The sequence below is a fragment of the Prionailurus viverrinus genome, chromosome C1 (genome assembly GCF_022837055.1).
Source record: "Prionailurus viverrinus isolate Anna chromosome C1, UM_Priviv_1.0, whole genome shotgun sequence".
In the NCBI taxonomy this organism is placed as follows: Eukaryota; Metazoa; Chordata; class Mammalia; order Carnivora; family Felidae; genus Prionailurus; species Prionailurus viverrinus.
The window spans coordinates 87,120,665-87,145,315 of NC_062568.1; the positions used below are offsets into that span (position 1 = coordinate 87,120,665).

At 34.2% G+C, this 24,651-nt stretch overlaps 1 protein-coding gene across 4 annotated transcripts in view; it reads right to left on the reverse strand.

The window, feature by feature from the left end:
* Positions 1-24,651, reverse strand: part of SPOPL (speckle type BTB/POZ protein like) — an 82,280-nt gene that overhangs the window by 4,454 nt on the left and 53,175 nt on the right. For all 4 annotated transcript variants that reach the window (XM_047871989.1, XM_047871988.1, XM_047871987.1 and 1 more), the window contains exons 2-10: positions 21,498-21,634; positions 21,185-21,306; positions 20,543-20,694; positions 18,365-18,492; positions 12,773-12,950; positions 12,637-12,692; positions 10,907-11,029; positions 758-900; positions 615-668 (exon numbers count right to left, since the gene is read on the reverse strand). In XM_047871989.1, coding sequence (XP_047727945.1) covers positions 615-668; positions 758-900; positions 10,907-11,029; positions 12,637-12,692; positions 12,773-12,950; positions 18,365-18,492; positions 20,543-20,694; positions 21,185-21,306; positions 21,498-21,575 — 1,034 coding nt within the window. In that variant the 5' untranslated portion in view covers positions 21,576-21,634. The remainder of the gene's footprint in view (positions 1-614; positions 669-757; positions 901-10,906; positions 11,030-12,636; positions 12,693-12,772; positions 12,951-18,364; positions 18,493-20,542; positions 20,695-21,184; positions 21,307-21,497; positions 21,635-24,651) is intronic.

Consider the following 24,651-nt stretch of genomic DNA (forward strand, 5'->3'; position numbering starts at 1 on the left):
GAAAAATTACAAAAAGTAGAAAATCACTCTAAAAATAGGAGAAGAAAACAAAAAAAGGAAATAATAAGTTCTAATAGTTCATATTCAGAAGGTTGTCTTAGAAAAATGTAACAACTACCACACAGTTTCAACAGGGAAAGGAAAGAACAAACTGCTACCAGTAGGGAATATGAAGCAGCTAGCCTAAAATACTATATGATGCAAGGTACTTGGCTAACCTAAGAAGCAGTGGGTGAGCAGTCAAATATAAAGACTGTCTAGGCAAATGGGGTACATTCCTCATAGGAAAAAATAAGTATTTCCTAACATCTTTAGAAATGTTTTCTGAAGGGACAGGGAAAAAATCTAGTAGCCACTGAAATACATGGGCTCAGCTATATACTGTGCTTAAAAAATTAAACTGTCTATCCCAGTTCACATTAGAAGCTGATCTACAAGGGAGCATAGCCTCAAGAATCCACCAAATCATATTATTATGTTTTAAAATAACTGGCAGTTTGCTTCATACAACTAATATCTGGATTCATACTTATTGTAGATGAGCAAAAGGCTATGCAAACACTTAATTTCATGTATGCAGATCAACTTTAAGTCAGAAACTGATGTCATCTTACTTGCTGTTCCAGTTTTTCCCATCTTTACACCCAAGTTGTCGAAGTACACTGCACCTGCATTAAAGATTTAAACACACTTAAAAAAAAGTCCAGTGAAAAAATGTTGAAGGTGTCATGCCCACTGAAATACAGGCATAGCTTACCTATTAATAAAGTCTATGGCTTGTGCTTTCAACTGTTCTGCACTGTGCAAATCTGCAAGGACAAGGGTATCAGCAACATTTTCTACCGAGAGGTTACTACACAAAGCTTCTTCACACATGACCTTCAGCCGTTCCAGTGCATACTATCCAAAAGGAAAACACAGCAATTAAACATTTACTCAAACTACCAAGTTTTAAATACTTGGTATTTATAACTTAGAAAATAAATTTAAAGCACATTATACTTTGAACTGAGGGTAAAAAAAAGTCCTGAAGTTATTTTAACCTAATATTAAGAAGATACAAATCAATGAATTCAAGAGAAAGACCAATTTTCTTTAGGAAATTTCAATCTGTGCAAAATATGTACTGTCAATTTTAAAAACAGGGTTTTATTCTTTAAAAACAAAACAAAACAAAACAAAAAAACCAAAAAAACAAAAACCCTTCTTGCTCAAACTCTTAATGAGTGAATTTCTCTTCTCTATTTTAAACACCAGAGTGTACCAGCCAGTACACTGTCTGTTGCCACTGCTCAATCTTGAAGAATGAATTATAAAAGGCCAACAAATCATTTTGATAACCACTTCTTTAGTTATTACGACTTTAGCAGCTTTACTGAAAATTTATAATTGATATACAATAAACTGCAAATGAAGTTTATACAGTCATATGACCATCATTAAATCATGACACTGAACATAATCATCATCCCCAAAAGTTTCCTCCTACCCCTTTATAATCCTTCCTTTTCACCCCACCTCAGGCCACACCTCTGGTATGCTTTCTACTGCTGTAGTTTAAATTTTCTGGTATCTTCTATAAATGGAATCATATAATTTGTGACTGGCTTCTCAGCATAATTATTTTGAGATTCATACATGTCACTACCATTTTATCAACAGTTCTATGCTTTTTATTGCTGAATAATATTCCATTGTGTACAGACATACCACAATTTGTTTCTGCAATCCTCTCTTGATAAACAATTGGTGTTTCCAGTTTTTATCTATTACAAATAAAGCGACTATAAACATTCATATAAGTTACTGTATGGGAATATGCTTTCTTTTCTCTTAGATAAAGTAGACTCACTGAATCAGATGGCAAGTGTAAAATGTTTTTTCTTTTTTAATATTTGAGGGGGAAGGGAAGGACAGAGGATCAGAAGCAGGCTCCGTGCTGACAGCAGATAGTCTGATGAGGGGCTTGAACTCATGAACCATGAGATCATGACCTGAGCTGAAGTCGGATGCTTAACTGACTGAGTTACCCAGGAGCCCCAAGTGTAAAACTTTTTAAGAAGCTGCCAATCTTCCAAAATGGTTGTTACCATTTTATATTTCCATCAGCAGTGTATGAGAGTCCTTATGCTTCCATATCCTTGACTATACTTAGTATGGTCTTTGTAATTTTATCTATTACAATACATTTGTAGAAATATCTCATGGTTTTAATTTACATTCCCCTAGTAACTAATGGTGATGAGCATCTTTTGATGTTGTTAACTGACATTAGTTCAGGAAGTGTTTGTTCAAATATTTTCTCTATTTTTAGAAATAACATTGTTTTCTTATAGCTGAGTTTTGAGAGTTCTTTATATAGTTTATATACAAAAGTCTGTTAGCAGATATATTCTGAATATAAGGTGCTCATCAGATATATGCTTTGCAAAGAATTTTCTCCTAGTTTGCGGCTAGTCTTTTTTATTCTGTGTTTTCTGAGGAAGTTTTAAAATTTTATTTAAGTCTAATTTGTCTATTTTTCTTTTATGTATTGTTTTTTGGTTTTATAGCTAAGAATTCTTTGCCTAACACAAGATTACAAAGACTTTCTCCTATGTTTTCTCTTAGAAGTTTTAGATTTTAGGTTTAAAATCAATTTTGCATGACTTTTTGTACTTGGCGTGAAGTTCACATAAAAAGTTCATTTTTTTCAGGAATATAGGTATCCAACTGTTCCAGCACCACTTGCTGAAAAGACTATCCCTTCTTCACTGAATCGTCTTTGCACTTTCATCAAAAATTAGATATCCAGGTGCACCTGGGTGGCTCAGTCGGTTGGGCGTCCGACTTCGGCTCAGGTCACGATCTCGCGGTCCGTGAGTTCGAGCCCCATGTCGGGCTCTGGGCTGATGGCTCAGAGCCTGGAGGCTGCTTCCGATTCTGTGTCTCCCTCTCTTTCTGCCCCTCCCCCATTCATGCTCTCTCTCTGTCTCAAAAATAAATAAAACGTTAAAAAAAAAAATTAGATATCCAGATATGTGAGAGCCTATTTCTATACTCTCCATTCTGTTCAAATGAGTTGTCTATCTTGTCACCAATACAACATGGTCTTAAATTCTGAAGCTTTATAGTAAGTCTTGTCATCACGCAGTGTGAGTCCTCTATTTTGACCTTCTTTTCTCAAAGTTATCAGATTTCTCTAGGTCCTCCCACTTGCACATAAATTTAAAATTCATTTGTCAAAAAACCGCACACAAAACCTACAAGAGACATGTTGGTTCTACTAATGAATTTTAAGAACTGAAATTTTAACAATATTGAGAGTTCTAATCCATGAACAAAATTTCTCTTTCCATTTATTTAAGTAGTACCTGAATTTCACTTATCAATATATTGTAATTATTGGTATAGTCTTGAAGATCTTCTCAGATTTATGCCTATATGTTTAATATTTTTGATACTACTACAATGTCATTTTTTTAATTTAAATTTTTATTAAGACAGTTATAGATTCATGTGCAGTTGTAAGAAATAATAGATTCCAGAGCTGCCTGGGTGGCTCAGCTGGGTTAAGCGTCTAACTATTGATTTCGGCTCAGGTCATGATCTCACAGTTCATGATCAAGCCCCACATTGGGCTCTGCGCTAACACATGGAACCTGCTTAGGATTTTCTCTCTCCTTCTCCCCGACTCACACTCTCTCTAAATAAATAAATATTAAAAAAAGAAAGAGAGAAATAATAGATTCCAGCTCAAGAAGAAAGTGGCAGAGTAAGTAGACCCTAGGCTCCTCTTGTCCCATGAACACAACTAGATAACTACCAAATCATCCAAAATACGCCAGAAATAAACCAGAAGATGGACAAAACTAACAACTAAAGGGAGAGAAGAGGCGATGTTGAAGAAGGTAAGAAGTGTGGAGACGTGGTTTAGGGGAGAAATGTATCATGGGTGCTGTGGAGGGGAGGAGCCATGGTCATGGAGAAGGGCCAGAGAGAAAGAAGCATACAGGGGGATATAAAGGAGAATGTTTCCCCAAAAATATTGGTTTGCAAAACGAGAAAAGCTGAATTTCATGAGTTCTTGCAACACGTGGAGATTAAAGCCTAGAGATTTAAAGGTCAGTAAGTGGGCTTGCTCTGCTCCTGGAAGGAAAGCAGACAAACAAGCCAGGAACAGACAGAATGAAACAGCAATCTGAAGAAAATCTGGGACAAACAGGGGGAGATTATTTGCTCCTCTAGGAGGACATTCTTGAGAGGCAGCATTCATGGAGACACTTCTCCCAGAACAAAGGAGCTGGCCAGCACCAGTTACTTCCCCAACCCCTCAGCATAAACACAGAGCCACATGCAGGAAACAGCACAGGATGGCACTGGCTGCTGAACTTGCTTACACCAAGCTCCACTCCCCTGCGTTCAGGCAGAACTGCCCTTCTCAGTCAAGCTTCCCTCAGTCCCAGCACAGAGAGACCTGAACAACGCCCAGCCCATACTATATCTAACCATGAGTTCTGCAGGGCCTCAGTTCTGGATAAAGTTGTATCAGGTCTCATTTCACAAGCAGATCAGAGCACATCTAGGTAAAACTTTCCACAATGAGGCCAGGTACCAAACACTGCCTACAGCAGGCAAGGAGAGCATCTGTAGACAATCAGCCTGAAGGATAGAGCAAACAAAACACAATAGGAGAGCTCACACAGCACATATCTGAAGGACTCTCTGAAGCATCAGGCCCTGGGAACATGACTTAGGCCATTACTTTCAGAAACAGGAGACATAAATCGCCTTTCTAACACACAGAAGCAGGCAGACATAGACAAAATGAGAAGACAAGGAAATTATTCAAGAACAAGATGAAGTCACAGCCAGAGGTCTAAGTGAAACAGATATAAGTAACATGCCTGATGGAGAATTAAAGTAATGAACACAAGATACCCACTGGGCTTGAGAAAAGAATGGAAAAAGTTAGTGAGACTCTTACCACAGAGATAAAAGAGTTAAAAAAGAATCAATCAGAGATGAAGAATACAATAAATGAGATTAGAAACAGGCTTGATACAATGAACAGCAAACTGGAAGAAGCAGAGAAATGAATTAGTGACTTAGAAGACAAAATAGAAAATAATGAAAACTGAACAAAAGAAAAAGAATTATGCAACCTGAGAATCGAGTTAGAGAACTCAGTGACTCCATGAAATGTAGTATTTGTATCATAGGAATCCTAGAAGATGACAGAGTAAAAGGTGTCAGAAAATTTGAGGAAGTAATAGCCTAAAACTTCCCTAATCTGGGGGAAGGAAAGAGACATACAGATCTAGAAGGCAGAGAGCTCCCATCAAAATCAGCAAAAGCAGGCCCACACCAAGACATACTGTAATTAAGTTGCACAGTATAGTGATAAAGAAAAAATCTTAGAAACAGCAAGACAGAAGACATCTTTACTTACAAGGTAAGACCCATAATGGTAGTTAGAGATTTCTCAACAGAAACATGGCAGGCCAGAAGACAGTGGCACGACATATTCAAAGTGCTGAGTGGGAAAAATCTGCACCCAAGAATACTCCATCCAGCAGGATACAATTCAGAATAGAAGGAAAGAGAAAGAGTTTCATGGACAAGCAAAAACTAAAGAGTTTGTGACTACTAAACCAGTTCTTGCAAGAAATATTAAAGGATATACTTTGAGTGCAAAGGAGAGGCCAAAAGTGACAAAGACAAGAAAGGATCATAGAAAATCTCCAGAAACAATAGCAAAACAAGTAATAATATGGCTGTAAATATATATCCATCAGTAATTACTCTGAATGTAAATGGACTAAAAGCTCCAATCAAAAGACATAGGAGGTCAGAATAGATAAAAAATAAGACCTATCTATATGCTGCCTACAACAGACTCATTTTAGAACTAAAGACATCTGCAGATAGAAAGTGAGGGGATGGTGGGGGACTTGAATGGTTCAATCAGCTAAGCATCCGACTCTCGATTTCAGATCAGGTCATGATCTCCTGGTCATGGGATTGAGCCTCACGTCAGGCTCCATACAGAGCATGCAGCCTGCTTGGGATTCTCTCTCTCCCTCTCTCTGCTTTTCCCTCTCTCTCTCTCTCAAAAATAAATAAATAAACTTAAAAAAAAAAAGTAAGTGAGGGTATGGAAAAACATTACCATGCAAACAGATGTCAAAAAAAAGCTGGAGTAGCAATACTTATATCGGACAAACTACACTTTAAAACAAAGACTGTAACAAGAGACAAAGAAGGGTATTATATCATAATAAAGGGGACAATCCAACAAGAAGATATAACAATTGTAAATATTTAAGCACCCAAATACATAAATGTCAATAGCAAACATACAAGAACTAATTGATAAGAATACAATAATAGTAGGGAACTTTAATACCCCACACACCAATGGACAGATCATCTAAACAGAAAATCAACAAGGAGACAATGGCTTTGAATGACACACTGGACCTGATGGACTTAACAAATATATTCAGAACATTCCATCCCAAAACAGCAGAATACACATTCTTTTCAAATGCACTTGGGAAATTCTCCAGAATAGATTACAGATTAGGCCACAAATTAGGTCTTAACAAATACAAAAAGGCTGGAATCATACCATCCATCTTTTCTGATCACAATGGTATGAAACTAGAAGTGAACCACAAGAAAAAATTTGGAAAGACCACAAATAACATGGAGGTTAAACATGCTACTAAACAATGAATGAGTCAAACAGGAAATCAAAGAAGAACTACAAAAAGTTCATGGAAACAAATGAAAATGAAAACACCAGGGTCTAAAACATTTGGGATGCAGAAAAAGTGGTCCTAAGAGGGACATATATAGCAATACAGGCTTACCTTAACAGGCAAGCAAAATCTGAAATATACAACCTAACACTACACCTAAAGGAGTCATTAACAGAACAACAAATGAAGCCTAAATCCAGCAGAAGGAGGGAAATAATAAAGATTACAGCAGAAATAAATAATACAGAAACTAAAACAAAACAAAACAAAACAAACAAAAAATAATAGAACAGGTCAATGAAACCAGGAGCTGGTTCTTTGGAAACATTAACAGAATCTATAAACCTCTAGCCAGACTTACCAAGAAGAAAAGAGAAAGGACTTCAAAATAAAATCATAAATGAGAGAAGAGAAATAATAACACCACAGAAACACAAGTATAAAAAAATATTATCAAAAACCATATGTCAACAAATTGGACAACCTGGAAGAAATGGATAAATTCCTAGAAACACATAAACTGCCAAAGCTGAAACAGGAAGAAACAGAAAACCTGAACAGACTGACTACCAGCAAAGAAATTAAATCAGTAATCAAAAACCTCCCAATAAACAGAAGTCCAGGACCAGATGGCTTCACATATGAATTTTACCAATCATTTAAAGAAGAGTTAGTGCCTATTCTTCTCAAACTATTCCAAAAAATAGAAAAGGGAAACTTCCAAATTCATTCTGATGAATGAATTACCCTGATATCAAAACCAGATAAATTCTTCATTAAAAAAGAGAACTGAAGGCCAATATGCCCGATGAACATGGATGCAAAAAATCTCAATAAAATACTAACAAACAGAATCCAACAATACATTAAAAAAATCATTTACCACAACAAAGTAAGATTTATTCCTGGGTTTCAAGAGTGGTTCAATATTCACAAATCAATCAAGGTGATATACCATATTATTAAAAGAAAGGATAAGAACCATACAATCATTTCAATAGCTACAGAAAAAGCATTTGACAAAGTACAACACCCACTGATGATAAAAACCCTCAACAAGGTAGGTTTAGAGGGAACATACCTGAACATAATAAAGGCCATATATGAAAACCCACAGCTAGAATCATCCTCAATGTGGAAAAACTGAGAGCCTTTCCCTTAAGGTCAGGAACAAGACAAGGATGTCCACTCTCACCGCTTTTATTCAACATAGTACTGCAAGTTCTGGCCACAGCAATCAGACAACAAAAAGAAACAAAAGGCATCCAAATCAGCAAGGAAAAAGTAAAACTTTCACTATATGCAGATGACATGATACTCTATATAGAAATCTGAAGGCTCCACAAAGAAACCACTAGAACTGATACATGAATTCAGTAAAGTTGCAGGATATAAAATCAGTGTATAGTTATGTGTTGCATTTCTATACACCAATAATGAAGCAGCAGAAAAAGAAATCAAGGAATCAATGCCACTTACAACTCTACCAAAAATGAAAAGATACTCAGGAATAAACCTAACCAGAAGTGAAAGTACTCTGCAAACCATAAAACACTGATGACACAAAGAAATGACACAAAGACATTCCATGCTCATGGATTGGAAGCATATTGCTAAAATGTCAATACTACTCAAAGCAATCTACACATTTAATGCAATCCCTATCAAAACACCAACAGTACTTTTCCCAGCAATAGAAGAATCCTAAAATTTATATGGAACCACAAGAGACCACAAATAGCCAAAGCCACTTTGAAATAGAAAAGCAAAACTAGGGGCACCTGAGTGGCTCAGTTGGTTAAGTGTCCGACTCTTCATTTTAACTCAGGTTATGTTCTCACAGTCATGGGATTGAACCCCGCATCAGGCTCTGTGCAGAGCATGAAGCCTGCTTGGGATTCATTCTCTCTCTCTTTCTCTCTCTCTCCCCACCTCCTGGATATCGCCTGCTTACACGCTCACATGCTCATTCTCTCTTTACAAAAAAAAGAAAGAAAAAGCTGGACATATCCCAATTCCAGATTTCAAATTATATTACGAAGCTATAATAATCAAAACAGTATGGTAGTGGCATAAAAAGAGACACACAGATTAATGAAACAGAGTAGAAAACCCAGAAATGAGCACAAAACTATATGGTCAATTAATCTTCAACACAGCAGTAAAGAATATCCAATAGAAAAAAGATAGTCTCTTCAACAAATGATGCTGAGCAACTGTACAGCAGCATGCAAAAGAATGAAACTGGACCACTTTCTTACCCCATGCACAAAAATAAATTCAAAATGGATTAAAGACCTCAATGTGAGACCTGAAACAATAAAAATCCTAGAGGAGAACACAGGGAGTAACCTCTTTGACACTGGCTGCAGCAACTTCTTTCTTGCATGGGCTAGGGAAACAAAAGCAAAGATAAACTTTTGGGACTTCATCAGAACAAAAAGCTTCTGAACAACAAATGAAACAATCAACAAAACTAAAGGCAACCCATGGAATGGGAGAAGATATCTGCAAATGATATATCCAGTAAGGGGTTAATATTTCAAATATATAAAGAACCTACAAAATACCCCCCAAAAAGAATAATCCAAGTAAAACATGGGCATAAGACATGAGTAGACATTTTTCCAAAGACATCAGATGGCCAACAGACACATGAAAAGATGTTCAACATCACTCATCACCAGGGAAATACAAATCAAAACTACAATGAGATATCACCTCACAGCTGTCAGAATGGCTTAAAATCAAAAACATAGGAAACAATAGGTGTTGGTGAGGATGTTCAGAAAGGAGAACCTCTTGCACTGTTGGTGGGAATGCAAACTGGTGCAGCCATTCTGGAAAACAGTATGAAGGTTCTTGAAAAAATTAAAAATAGAACTATCCTATGATTCAGCAATTGCCCTACTAGATATTTACCCAAAGAATACTAAAATACTAATTCAAAGGAAAATATGCACCCCCATGTTTATAGCAGCATTATCTACAATAGCCAAATTATGAAAACAGCCCAAGTGTCCATCAACTGATAAATGGATAAAGAAGTTGTGGTATAGATATACAATGGAATATTACTGGGCTATAAAAAGGAATGAAATCTTGCCATTTGCAACAACATGGATGACACTAGAGAGTATTATACTAACAGAAATAAATCAGTCACAGGAAGACAAATACCATATGATTTCAGACAAATACCATATGATTTCATTCATATGTGCAATTTAAGAAACAAATGAGTACAGGGGGGAAAAAAGTGAGAGAGAGGTAAACCAAGAACACAGGGTCTAAACTACAGAGAACAAATTGATGGTTACTAGAAGAGAAGTGGGTGGGGAAATGGTTTAAACAGGTGATGGGGATTAAGGAGTGCACTTGTGATGAACACTTGTGTGTGGAATGGGTGAATCACTATATTGTACACCTGAAACTAGTATTACACTGTATGTTAACTAACTGGAATTTAAACAACTTGGGAGTGGAGGAAAGAGAAAGAATAGATTCCATATACTCTTGGATTGGTAATGGTTCCAATGGTAATATTTTGCAAAACAAGTACAATATCGTACTCTCTTCCCTACCCTCTATGTGGTATATGTGTATGTGTACATAAAGACATGTACATATGTGCATAGACAGGCATACTCATAAACTTATTTATATGGACAGAAGCATAAACATGAAAACGTTCAAGAAAACCTCCCAATGTGCTTTCAGGATTGAAAACTACTGGCTTTGAGATTTTCTGGTATTTTTGCATTGCTTCTGAAACTTTAAGAAATAACCATTACAAAAGAATATTATAAAATTAGCATTATTTTTTCTCTTTCTATGCTATCATGTTAAAAAATATATATCTCTGAATACAGGCAATTAAGTTAGGAAAAAATCCAATACTTTTTTCCTTTTTTATTTCATTATTTTATTTTATTCATATATTCTAACTGGCTCAAGATATTTATATGCCTTATTGATTAAAAAAAATCTCATTTCCATATCATCTCATTGCATGCTATTTCATAATACACTCAAGAGCCATCTACAAACAGTATAAATTAATTCCTCAGCATTTCAAGTTACTTAGGATTTTCATTTGACGATAACTTTCTAGATACATCAAGCTTGAGTACAGTTTTCAGTGCTTTAGACCTACTTACTTTGTCTGCAGCTGCCAACAAGTTGTCAGCCATTTTATCAAGGTTTGGTGCTTTCCCTGTGTAAATGAATCTCATCATTTCTTTAAAAACCTCAGGGTCTACATCATTTATTTCCACTCGATTCTGATATTGAAAAAAACACAAAAGTTATACTCAAACAACACACACACACAAATGAACCTAAGAGAAACTTTGACAATAATTTAACTAAATTTGCACTCAAATACTCTATTTTAAAATGGAGGTAAGTAAATCTTCAGTAACCTAAGCAGGCAAAGTGAAGCAAGCAGGTTAATAGGAGAAGTATACCGAGTCAAGCACTACCACGTGGGTATATAAAACCTCAATATCTCTTGGGGCGCCTGGGTGGCGCAGTCGGTTAAGCGTCCGACTTCAGCCAGGTCACGATCTCGCGGTCCGTGAGTTCGAGCCCCGCGTCAGGCTCTGGGCTGATGGCTCAGAGCCTGGAGCCTGTTTCCGATTCTGTGTCTCCCTCTCTCTCTGCCCCTCCCCCGTTCATGCTCTGTCTCTCTCTGTCCCAAAAATAAATAAAAAAAAGTTGAAAAAAAAAAAAACCTCAATATCTCAATTAAAAAGGGTAAAACAACAAACCAACAAAAAGAAAACCAAATTAAGGTCTTTAGGCCAAACAAAATACGTATGTTCAATTTCTAACCTGTATCTTAGAAGAAGATACCTATTAACTTTTTCTTTGTTGAATTCTGAGGTCGTAGTACAATGCCTAAGACTCTGTAACCAGTGGGTTTCAGCAAAAGTAGGGTCAGGTATTTGAGATACTTCCAGAGCCCACTACCTCGGAACTCTCCCTTTGGCAAAAATGGCATGTCATACTATCTATACACTGGCATTCCCTCTTTGCTTGAAACACACTCCAGTCCAAAGAGTAGTAATTCCTTTTTTATTCCTACATCTTTGTATTTGGTTTCTCTCATGGGATCAATGAAGCTAAATATCTAACACTAAACAATACCAAATTTTTCTGACCCTCTGCTGACAATAACATTTGCAATTATTCACGTCTCCTTATGTGAAAGTGGTCAGAAGGCTAATCATAGTACCTGGTTGACCAACAATCAAAGGAAAGAAAGCAGCTATGTATTTCAGCCTTTAGTTCTACAGAAAGAATGAAGTTGAGCCACATAAATAAACTTTGGAGTGGTCCCGTTAGAGCATGAAGGCTCACATGTAATGCAACCAGCAAAGAATCAATCTCTGATCTTTAATCTGACTACATTTCAAGATGACAGGTGACAGAGAAACATTTGGGAAAACCAAAGAGGTAACATACTGATTAAATATATAATAACACTACTGTGATTTGTCTTTTTTTTTTTTAAATCTTTCTTATTTTAGTGGCATTATTTTTGTTCTAGAAAAAAAAAATTCCAAAATCAATGTATAATTTAGAAAAGAGGAATAAACACCTTAAGTAGAGAGATCTCAAATAGCTATGGACCAGAACCACCCTTTTGGATAAAAACTACTCATTTATTTTGCCACTAGATGGACATCAAAATAGTTATTATTTGGAATATTCACCCACATTAGGCTATATCTATTGTTCTACTACAGAACATACTTTTTCCCTTTCTACTTCTATTTCTGAAATTTTAGTGTAACAATAAGATCATGCACAATTACTTTCAAAATATACATTCCACTATTCTACATTTGTACAAATTAAATATTAGCCTTTAAATGATGTTTACCTTTTTGCTTTCTTCCATTTCATGTTCAAACATTGCATTAAAAACTGGGGATCGAGCTGTAACAACATTAAGCATCATTATTTAATGTACAGATTTATGGAAGAAATGTACAATATTACCCAAAAGTTGTAAGTACCTGCAAGTACAGATTTATGAGCCTTAAATTCTTGTCCTCTCACAAAAAAACTGCAATCTGTAAATCTTGTGTTTTCCCAGAGATTACCTAAATCTTCTGCTAGTCGACATTCAGGCACCTTCAAAGTATTTGTATTAGTATGTCCTGATATATTTACTGAATCTTGGACCACACTCACCTAATAAAAAATGGACAGCAAGAAAAACACTTTTATAAATTAGTATCAGTAATTAGTAAGTCTATACTTAAATTTCTTATCATTAGAATTATTGGGATAATTCAAAATACTGATTAAAAACACTAATTCTTGGGAATTAAATTTAAGGATATAATTTAAAGAACATAGAAAAAAAACAGAAACAAATTTGATCATTTTCAAGTAACATTTTATGTAAATAAATGGCTTACCGATTGGTTAGAATGCTTGGTTATTAAAGTAATTAAAAAAACTCCTCAGCAAAATAAAAGTCATAAAATGATATCAAATTGAAACAAGCAGGAGACATTTTTGTGAGGTGAAGCAAGAAATTTCTTTAATTTTTATTTTCTCACTTACACCACAGACCTATCAACATTTAAAGTCTATTACATATGTAATAAACATGGCATCACACTCACAAGGACTTTTTATAGTACTAAAAAAGGTTATAAAACTATAGTCTATGATATTCAATTTGGGAAGTATTTTAAGTGTAGTTCCTACATGTTTCGACTCCAGTAAAATTGATTTAAATATTTAGTAATATTAATTTAAATTGTAAAGTACAAGAATTCCCACAAAAGCAATCGCACTTATTAAAATTCATGTAAATCTTTTATAATAATCAACAGTACAAATACAATTTAGTTCTATTTGCAGACCTTTTATTTATCTATGAAATAATAAAATTAGTATGATGAAAACACTGGTTTTATAAAGATTTCAATATAACATAGATTAAATTTTCTCTCATTAGAAAAGACTATACACTGAATAAAATCCTAAAACACTACTGGTGAAGTCTTGTGCATCACTTTTAAGAAAACGTATGGTACTGGGACCCTGGCTGGCTCAGTCAGAGGAGCACATGAGTCTTGATCTCAGGGCTGTGAGTTCGAGTCCCATGTTGGGTGTTGACATTACTTAAATAAATAAAACTTTAAAAAAGTATGCTACTAATATTAGAAATTTAATGTTACATTTAATAAACAAGAAAATACTACTCAACTAGTAATGCAAATATTTCAGAGTAAATGAACCATTACTGTTATATGTTAGTTATCTACTGTTTTAAGCTTCTAAGTTTTGTTGTCATTTGTTATGCAGCAAATTATATTAATTGAAAAACATTTCATAAGGCTTTTATTAAATAATGATAGGCATAAATAAGGACACATACCAATAAAGTAAACTACATAGAAAATGTAAATTGGAAATGGATAAACTAGACCAAACTACTAACATGCTAATAACACAGCATAATAATAGTCCAATAAACTATTTAGAGAATATTAAATCTCAGAAGTGCTCCTTCACCCTGATGTATCAAATGGGAATGAATGGATACTTCTAAAGAAAAACTATTTTTCTGAGGATATTTTTATTAACCACTTTGTTTTTTTCCAACTGGCATTATTAACCATTTGGAATCATACATATAGAAATCATCTAATCCAATCAACTTATTTTATAAAAAGATGTCAAAGGGAGATCAAAGAAGGTAACTAATGCGTCAATCAATCACACTTCATTCAATACCAAAGGAAGGCTAGACATGTAATTATCAGATTCCTTTTTTTTTTTTTTTTTTTTTTTTAATTCTTGGCACTACACAAATATTTCTTTGGATACATTTTAAAATCAGTAGTACTACTCTGATGCAGTTATGGCTCAAAAAGGATCTATTACAACAATCTTGTGAGATGATTTTCTAAATATAGGAACCAAGATATTGTGTAAACAAATAAATAAAATCCAGTAACAAAGGTTCTCTATTCTATTAAGTTTTTAATTATTGAAACTGTTTCTAAAATGACTACACATAAGAAAAAAAGCTTCACTAATCCTTACCTGATTGCTCTTTTACACCATCCACTATAACTTAATGATACTTTAAAAATGTTGGTGTTGATATTGAAGGTTTAGTTAGAGATCAGTTTTTTATCACATAGACAGTATTTCTTTGTTCCTATCAAGCACTACTCTTAAAAATTTGTAAGACAGAAGGAAGTGGATCAGTTCAATTATGTGCATAAAATATGCAGTGGATTTATAAAAATGTTACAACCTATTTAATTTAGGAAAGGATTTCTTAAATTCTATTTATTGCCTATTATCCTAACTCAAAAGAATATATTTAATGTAAAAATCTTACAAAAATAAAGTGACAGAAGAAATAAAATGATCAATAATTACAGCCATTTTTATCAGGCATAGACACTGATGTTTTATTTTTATTTTGCATATGTAATCATAATTCAGAAGTTATATTACTGACATACACATCTACGTAGCATTATTATGCGTACCACAAATTTAAACTAAGAATTAACATTTCATACTGTAAGGGGTATTCAAGGGACTATTTATATGGCAAATTTAATGACCTAATTAAAAACTGATACAGAACAAATTCTAATGATTATTTTCTTGATGCCTATAATTAAGAAATTGGTATAATTTTAGCTTTTTTCCTAGCACATATTCAAAAACAGGTAATGAACATTCTTACTGCATGGAACCTAGAGTAAAAAATTCAGAAAAAAGTCTGAGATTCTTTCCTACAGTTAAGTGCTGTTCTTTCAAAATAAAAATGCGAAGGTATAATATTCAAAATTGACAAATACTGCAAAGGAAACACTCATTTGAAAGCTCTTTTTAAAATCTGGTTTCAGCTAAACTGTGAGAATATAATTCAGACTAAAGATAAACATGTGCAAACTCTAATCAAACATGACTGCCCTGAAAATCTGGGTCTCCGATAGTGTGGAATAGAGGTGACTATTATTTCTAGTTTGAAAAAAATCTCAATTCTCCAAACTAGTTTTAAAACTAGGAATTTACAATAGTTCACAGTGTATAAATTTTGCCACTCTAATCAACTACCTAACCATTCCTCACACTGGCTTCACAGTGAGAAACTTTTCAATAGTCCAATTTCACATCATCTACTAAAATAGTGGGTCTTAGACTTTTTGACTGTCATAGATAGGCATCCTTTTTAAAAATCTGGGTGACAGAAATAGGGTTGTCAACTTTTCATTTTGCCATAAAAGGGCTTTTTTAAAGAATGAAACCTAACTTCCATCCATTATCACAAGTATTTTAAAACACAAACGATATCTTGGCAACAAAAAACAGGATGAGAAAAAAGGTGTGTCCTTCTAAATGAATTAACTTTATGAAAAACTCAATTTATACACACATTCTAACTGTACATGTATAATTTTCTGCAATCAAGAGATGGTATGGGTCTATATGAGATTATTTAAAATCTGTTGGACTTAAAAAAAATGAACTAAAGTTTTCTATTTCTCATACTTATTCCTCAATTCCTGTCTTCTCCGTCACTTTGGGAGAGTATGGGCAGAGCTGTTTACACTACTAGAAATATCTACTCTGGCTACTTGATTCACAATATGGAACTTGCAAGATGAGGTTATTTCTTGCAGAAAAAGGGTAGCACCAAACTGCCTTACCTGTCTACAGCACCACTTGCAGGGGAGGGGGAGGAGGCAGTTCTTTAGGTAGGGCAGTGCAATGCTTCCTCCTCTTCTGCAAGCAGTGCTGGAGGTGCTGTAGAAGGAAGGGCATCAATGAGAGGTATGGAAGAAACGGTGGAGCACATGAGGAATGTTCGTGCAAAGTACTTTTTGCCCACCGATGCTAAATACAGTGCCCAGGGTATAAGTCTCCACATCAGTAAAAAAATACCTATTACAGTCTCCAAAACTGAATACGATCAATGCCAACTTAAAATGTAAGGCATGGAAGGTTATGTTTTTTGAAGTTACTAGCATGTGGATAAAAAATATACTTCAAAAGTTATGTATTGAAAAAAGATCTTAATTTCAGCCTTCATTCTGAATTTCTTGTTGACTAGGTTCCGATATAATATACTTAAAATATCTATAAACATAATTTCAATTCTAAAAAAAAGGAATATTTTCTTAAAGAGTTTATTTACATAAGATTTACCTGCAGTAAATTTTTGAAATTGGATTGCATAGCTTTTTTTAAGGTCCTTTAAATTAAAAGATTGTACAATTTAAAAAATTAACATGTTGGAATTTAAGATAACTCCTAAAATTCTGAAGAGTCTATATTACGGATGCTAAAATTCTTAAATAATATAATCTGTATTTGTTTAAGATACTACTCTGAATATATGTCTATTGGCAACAAATGCTTTATAGTATTTGTTTTTCAAATTATTTAATGATAAATTCTGCTGAAGACACTTGTGGTATGTGCTTTACCAACCAAATAATTATATTCATAACAAATTTATCCTACAGTTCGTTTAACTTGTCTAAGTGAAAATAAGATGCACTATATTTGCATTATGTAGTCTCTAGAGCCACATTTCAATTATTTTTCTGACACAGCATAATAACATAAAATTACTTTATAATGCTGCCATGAAATTTTATACATTTTCTACAAAGAAATTAAAGCTAACTTAATAGCAGTTAAGTAACTTATCATGCTTCTAATACATTCATTGATCTAAAATAACTTATTAACATATATCTAACATTGAGTTTACTTGATCATAACCTTTCAATTAAGTTTTCCTATGAAAATTATCAACTACCTTAAACATTTTGATAAACTATGTTACTGATGTATATTCTCTATAAACTGTATTGGTAGATAATATAATCCTCGAAGTCACTCCAAGGAATAATCTCAACAATTTGTACAGACAAGAGCAAATTCCAGCCTCAAATTAAAAGAAATCATTACTGTAAATTATTGGCAGGGCTATGTTCATAACTGTTAAAATATGACACTTTATGAAAATAAATAAATCTCACAAGTTTGTCAACAGACATGGGTATATCTTAAAAATTTGGGATGCTATTGCTTATAATGCCAACATCTATTTAATTAAATGAACCCAAATGTATAAATATCAAGCTTCTCAATCTTTTCAGGCACTTTCATTATGTATGGATGTACATATTTCAGTCTGTATTCAAACTGATAAGCTACTAATCATGTTTAATATGGTCAACCTGAATATGACAAAAAATAGTGATTACCTATTTCAGAATGAAGAAGATACTTAGAAATTTTCATATAAAGATATACACATCCATAGTCTTTCTAGAAGGAAGAAGTACTTACTATGTGGTAGTATAACTACCATATATAATTTATAGCTGTAGACATGACAGATTCTTTTCAGAATGGGCTACTTACTATATTGAAGACAATCTAGTCTTACTGGTAAAACATCTACAAATGAAACCTTATCAATTATACTGATTACTGAATTTTAAAAGTATTCGCAATAAAAGAAAGTATGCCAATATTGTTCTAGCTTATATTTTTGCTTTATCATTAAATATAACTTTGGAGTTCCTTGAAATAAAAAACGTACCCACCTCACAAAATAATGTAAGCTTGTCATCTGGTAAAAGACCATTAGCTTCATCAAGCAAAAAATCCCTTCGAATGAATTTTTTAAAACCCCAGTCTTTCCCTTGTACAAATCGATATGCTCTTTGGCTTTCTGGTGGAAAACAGAACAGAAGTTTAAACAAAAGAATCATCTAAGAATGTTAATGACAACACAGTTAAATGAATGTACAAAAATAAAACTTGGCCAATACATTCATTATAAAAATTATAGATATGTGTGTTCATAAAATGTCACAAGATTTACATCAGGTAGGACCAGATTGGTTCACAGCACTACTCAGATTTTGGCCATTATCAGTGAGCTCACTTTCAGATTCCTCCATCTTTAAGCAGAAGAAAAGCAGATCAAATCTCTTGGAGAAGGAAGAGATCTCTCTAACAATGCAGGCTCTTTAATGATGAAAAAGGATCAAAATACATTGGCATAGTCATACTCCTCCTCCTCCTCAGAACCTGATAAGAAAACATAGCTCTCATTTCTTGTTTCTCCCTTTAAAAATGGATGCTCTAAATCACAATGGCATCCTTTAACTTTCCTGGGGCATCTACCCCACCAGAGAAAAATCCATTAACTGGTAAAAAGAAGCTAAATAAAGTCTCTTATCACCCTAGATCTTTGGACATAATCTCTTCATCCCTAAAAACAACTTTCATAAAAGTCTAAAAGATGGATTTAGTATAATCTGTAAATGCCTTAATAATGTCGGAGGTAAATTTTTCAAATGTCTAACATACTGGAGAACTGTATATTAAAAAAATAAACAAGATCCTCTACAGAAAGTATTCACAATCTGTTATACAAAGAATTAACTGGAGGTGAAAAACCAAAAATAAATTTAATTGAAAGACTCCATGTTACAGGCTGAATGTTTGTTTGTATCTCCTCAAAATTCTTACATTGAAATCCTATCCCCCAATGTGATGGTATTAAGAGGTCAGTGAGGGGCGCCTGGGTGGCTCAGTTTGTTGAGCATTCGACTTCAGCTCAGGTCATGATCTCACTGTCTGTGAGCTGGAGCCTGCTTCAGATTCTGTGTCTCCCTCTCTCCCTACCCCTCCCCTGCTCACGTTCTCTCTCTCTTCCTCAAAAATAAACATTTAAAACAATTAAAAAAAAAAAAAAAGAGAGACTGGAATTAGAGGAGTTCATAAAGGTGGAGCCCTTATGAATGTGATTAGTGCTTTATAAAAGACACTCCACAAAGCTCCCTAGCTCAATCTGCCATGTGAAGATGCAGCAAGAGAAATCAGTAGTCTACAATCCAGAAGATGGCCTTCACCAGAACCTGGCCATGCTGGTACTTTGATCTTGTACACTCAGCCTTCATAAGCCAGCCAATCTATAGCACTTTGTTACAGCAACCTAAACTAAGACACTCCACTACCGTAAATGTCAGACACCATGAAAATATATGTGAAACTATGTTATTAATTCGGCAAAAGATAATTTTTAAAAGTGTATTTTAAAAGTTTTTTTTTTTTTGTAAAGACATTACTTGATTCTGTGATTCACTTCTAGAAATCACTTAAAATTTAATGTGGCGGTTCAAGATATATTTTCTTACTATGCACATTGTATATTTCCTACAATGCTCTTCTTTATGAAGCTCCAGACCACATGGTTTCAGTTGGCTATATATGTGAAGCTTGAGATGAATTAAATAGATCTGGAGACTAAGAAAAACTGATTTCCTTTCGGTCAGTGTTTAGTCCACCGCTTAAAAAAATTCTAGTGACAAAATATCAGAACATTCAATCTCCTTTCACACTGTTCCTCAGATTTTATTATCTGGTAAAAACAGCAAGGGAGAAATATTTCCTGAGCACCGATTATATTTGCCAGAAATTGAACCAGGCACCTTGCCCTAAAAGCAACAATTTTTCTAAGTGACAAGTATATATTGTTTTAGGACAAGAAAAAGTAAAATTTTAATATTATTTTTAACAAACTGTACATGTCTTATGAAGTCTAAGATTTAGTAAAACAACCATAACTACACTGGCATTTAAAATTAAATGGCCACATTACATGTTTTAGGTTAAGCAGATTTCAGTGGGGAAAAAATATCCTTTCCAGGGAAAAGTATGTAAGTTAACATGTAGTTAGTTACTCAGAGACTTCTTTATCCCAAATCACTTACCCATTGCTTTTGTTTCTTCCCTTTTAGCGTTTAGAAGGGAAAATTTGAATTTTGCTCGAACTTCACTTTTTGGGCAGCTGACTAAAAGCAAATATAAGGACAAGTAGTCTTTACTTTCATCATCTAATCCCTTTGGGTTTACCCTCAGGCACCTAAAACAAAACAATAGGCTCATATGGAGGAATACAAAACGTAAAACTCAAAAGAGAGAGGCAATACTGAAATTCGTTGTCAGATAATATCACAAACAACACTCCCATCAATATCCCCAGTTCTTTGTAATTCTCTATACTTTTAGGAACTTACAAATCTAGTATAAAATTAGACTAATGTCCATGAAGAAACAATAACAGAGGCGCCTGGGTGGACCAGTCGGTTAAGCATCCGACTTCAGCTCAGGTCATGATCTCACAGTTCGTGGGTTTGAGATGCACGTTGGGCTCTGTGCTGACAGCTCAGAGCCTGGAGCCTGCTTCTGATTCTGTGTCTCCCTCTCTCTCTCTGCTCCTCCCCTGCTTACACTCTGTCTCTTTCTATCTCAAAAACAAACATTAAAAAAAAAAACAACCAAAAAACAGTAACAACCAAACTATAAAGTAGATGAAAATAATATCAAAACAAAATTCAAAACAAAAATCTTACCATTTCATTTTGTCACTGGGGCTAGATGAGAATGTTGAACTTTTTAACACTTCACCCATTTCCTCTCGACAAAAGCTGAAGTTATTAATGGTCCACATGTAGGAAAATTTTACTACTTTAACCTAAGAGATTCAGAAAACTATTTTTACAATGATGACTTATATGCTTTTAGCTTATCACATGTTAAACATCCTATGACTCACTTTTCTTAATACTTGGAATAACTATGACAAAGTGCTTTACAATATTCTCAAAATGCTATAACATTTTTAAGTGACATAACATAAAGTAAGGCATTTTTAACAGCATGTACCTGTGTATAACACCAGCTTTCTGCTATAGGACCAGTAGACATATCTCCAGGGAGAGGTGGGGTAGGTTCCCGGGACATTGCCACTTTATTGCAGTCTTCCAAGATTTATGCAATATCCCACACAGATGAATACTTTACTACAAAGAAAAGAAGTTTCATTGCTGATGAAAAAGTTTGGATCAAGATAGTACTTCAACAATCATAAAACAATTACTTTCTCAAATTTGATTATGAGGGAACATGCAAGGATTTCATTATTTCAATAATTAAAAAAAATCATAACCCTTTGGGACATATAACACTTAAAATCTAAACAAACAGAATGCTTATAGATAAGACATTATTTTATACAGGTATATTTATCAAAATACCACAAATCAATAAATAACCTACATATACACATAAAATCACAAAATAACATGGAAGCTTACCGGCAACAATTACAATTTAGCTTTGAATGAGGCAGGAGTTAGACCTCCAAGCAGTCTAAAATCCACCTATATGACTCCCCAAAACTTACTCATGGCCTAACGTTTACCAGAACACTTACCAATAACATGTTGATTAACACATATTTTGTATATGTGTTATATGCTGTATTCTTCTAATAAATTAAGCCAGAGAAAATGTTAAGAAAATCATAAGAGAAAATACATTTACTGTACTATATTTATCGAAGAAGAATCTGCAAATAAGTGGACCTGTCCAGTAAGTGGACAGTTTAAACCCATGTTTTTCAAGGGTCAACTTTAATATCTGATTCACCTTTCTTCATCTTTTCATTGATATATTCACAAAAATCTAAAGGGTTGCAAAGTTAGAACAGTCCTGAAAACTACAAATATTAGTCACTCATCTGTCAAAGTTTTGGCCAACTAGAACAAAGAATGAGAACTCAGAAGCAATGCTGTATTAAGAAGAATTACACAGATTTCCACAGAAGTCCACCTATATCTCAGACTAACAGGTGTCTCTGTTAATATTTTGTTCCTATCAGAGTGCCCCCTACTACATAATATGTACCTTATCAGAAAATTTCTTTCTCGTTAGCTGTTCTCATACTACATTCACTTGGGCATATAATTAATTCAGCATAACTTGGCCAGGACATTAGTAACTGGAGAGTGATACTTTGCAACTTGGAAGGTCTATAAAAGAAAGAGGAGAAACCCAAGAGCTACATAGGTAGTATAGTTTGCAGGGGTGTGGGTGAGGATGTTTGAAGCTTACACTCAAACATAGAAACATCATCCAGAATTCAAAAGGAAATATTTGTTTTGTGTCTACAACCAATGTAACAATAGTATGAAACAAGAAAACAAAGACTGAAGAAAACTATGGGAAAGATGCACAGAAACAAAAATACCTACAAAAGGTATGAAAAAATGTAGACGTACAAATGAAGAAGTATGTTATAAATTTGCACCAGAAATAAACAGTGAAAATACAAAACTACCACTGAGATATACTGCTGTGAAATTCAAAGTGAGAAAAAAATGTTATAAGTATACATGTGTTCCTTTAAAGGAACAAAAATCAAGATGGCCCTATTTTTCTCCACATTGTTAAACGTCTGAAAGTAACAGGATAATTACTAAAGAGTTCTAAGTGAAAAAGAGCTGTAGCACAAGGACTGTACATTCTATCATGTTTTTATTCACGTTTAAAGCAGCAAAAATTCACTTCCAGATGTGTGAAATATGTAAACCACCTCCATAGCTATTTGGTGAAGGAATGAATTCACTCAAGTTATTTTTCTGCCAAAGACAGATGAATCAAAAGTAAAAAGAGACAAAAAACCTCCACTATGATGCTAAGTTCTGATTTTTAAACCTCTGAACATGTACAACAAATCTATAATGTTTTAAAACTGCAGAGACATGCAAAAAAAGCTTTTAGAACACAGTAACAAAATAAGTGAATAAAATATTAAGTAAAATTATGAAATAATTGGAAATCTATATATGAAAGGGTGACATTCATCTGACCCTCAGATTAAGAAACAGCTGATTCAAATGAAAAGTCAGGTTTGTGGGGGAAAAAAACTACCAACTTAAATGACTCAAAGTTTAGTTTAAAAGGAAGAAAACCTGACGAATTAATTGTAATTCATTCATCCACTGGTAACTACTATTTATAATATGTTCTTCAAGCACAGGAAACATGTTGGGGCAAAAACATAAACTAGTAAATAAATAAGACAATAAATTATAGTAAATGAAACTAAAAGGAAACAAAGAAACAGGAAAAGTAATTGTTATGCAACAGCTGAAAATTCTTCAATTAGGTACTGAGAAAATCAGTTAAGTCGGCTCTGAAGGGTAGATATTTGAGTTGAGAACTAAAAGATAAAAAACAGCTGAGACACATCAAGGAAAGGTGTCTATCAGAGAGTAGAAAGAACAGCCAACGCCAAGGCCCTAGTTCAGGAAAGAATTTGATCAAATTTCAGGAAAAGGAAGGAGTCCAATGTGGTTGATGTCACTGATGGATTTTTCAGTATAATTTAGACAGTAAGATCAGAATTAGAGTGAAAATACTTCAAATGGAACAGTTTTAAAACTAATCCTTTATGATTAGATTGTTCATGTAATTTCTCTTTAAAAATATTTTTTGAATGTTTATTTTTGTGAGAGAGACACACCATGAGTGGGGGAGAAGGAGGCAGAGGGGGTGGGGGAGAGGAGAGAAGGAGAGAGAGAGAGAGAGAGAGAGAGAGAGAGAGAGAGAGAGAGAGAGTGTCCAAAGCAGGATTCAGGCTCTGAACTGCCAGCACAGAGCCGGACTCAGAACTTGAACTCAAGTACAGTGAGATCATGCCCCCTGAACCGAAGTAGGCATGACCTGAGCCGAAGTCATATGCTTAACTGACTGAGCCACCCAGGCACCCCTGTTATTTCCTTTTTAAATTATGGCATTTATACTAACACACTCACCCAAATGTATTTATATTTATGTTAACTTCCTCACATACAAGAAGTTCTTATCATGTGATGTACCTGCAGGACAGCACAATGGGAGAATCAGCAAGGTAGGCAGGCAAGAAAGTGAGAATAACACTAGGAATACTGTACCAGGAGTACTTAAAAGTTATCAGTATTAAAGAAGAGGGGTGAAAACCAAGTGGATGTTCCTTAACTAAACAAGCAAAAAT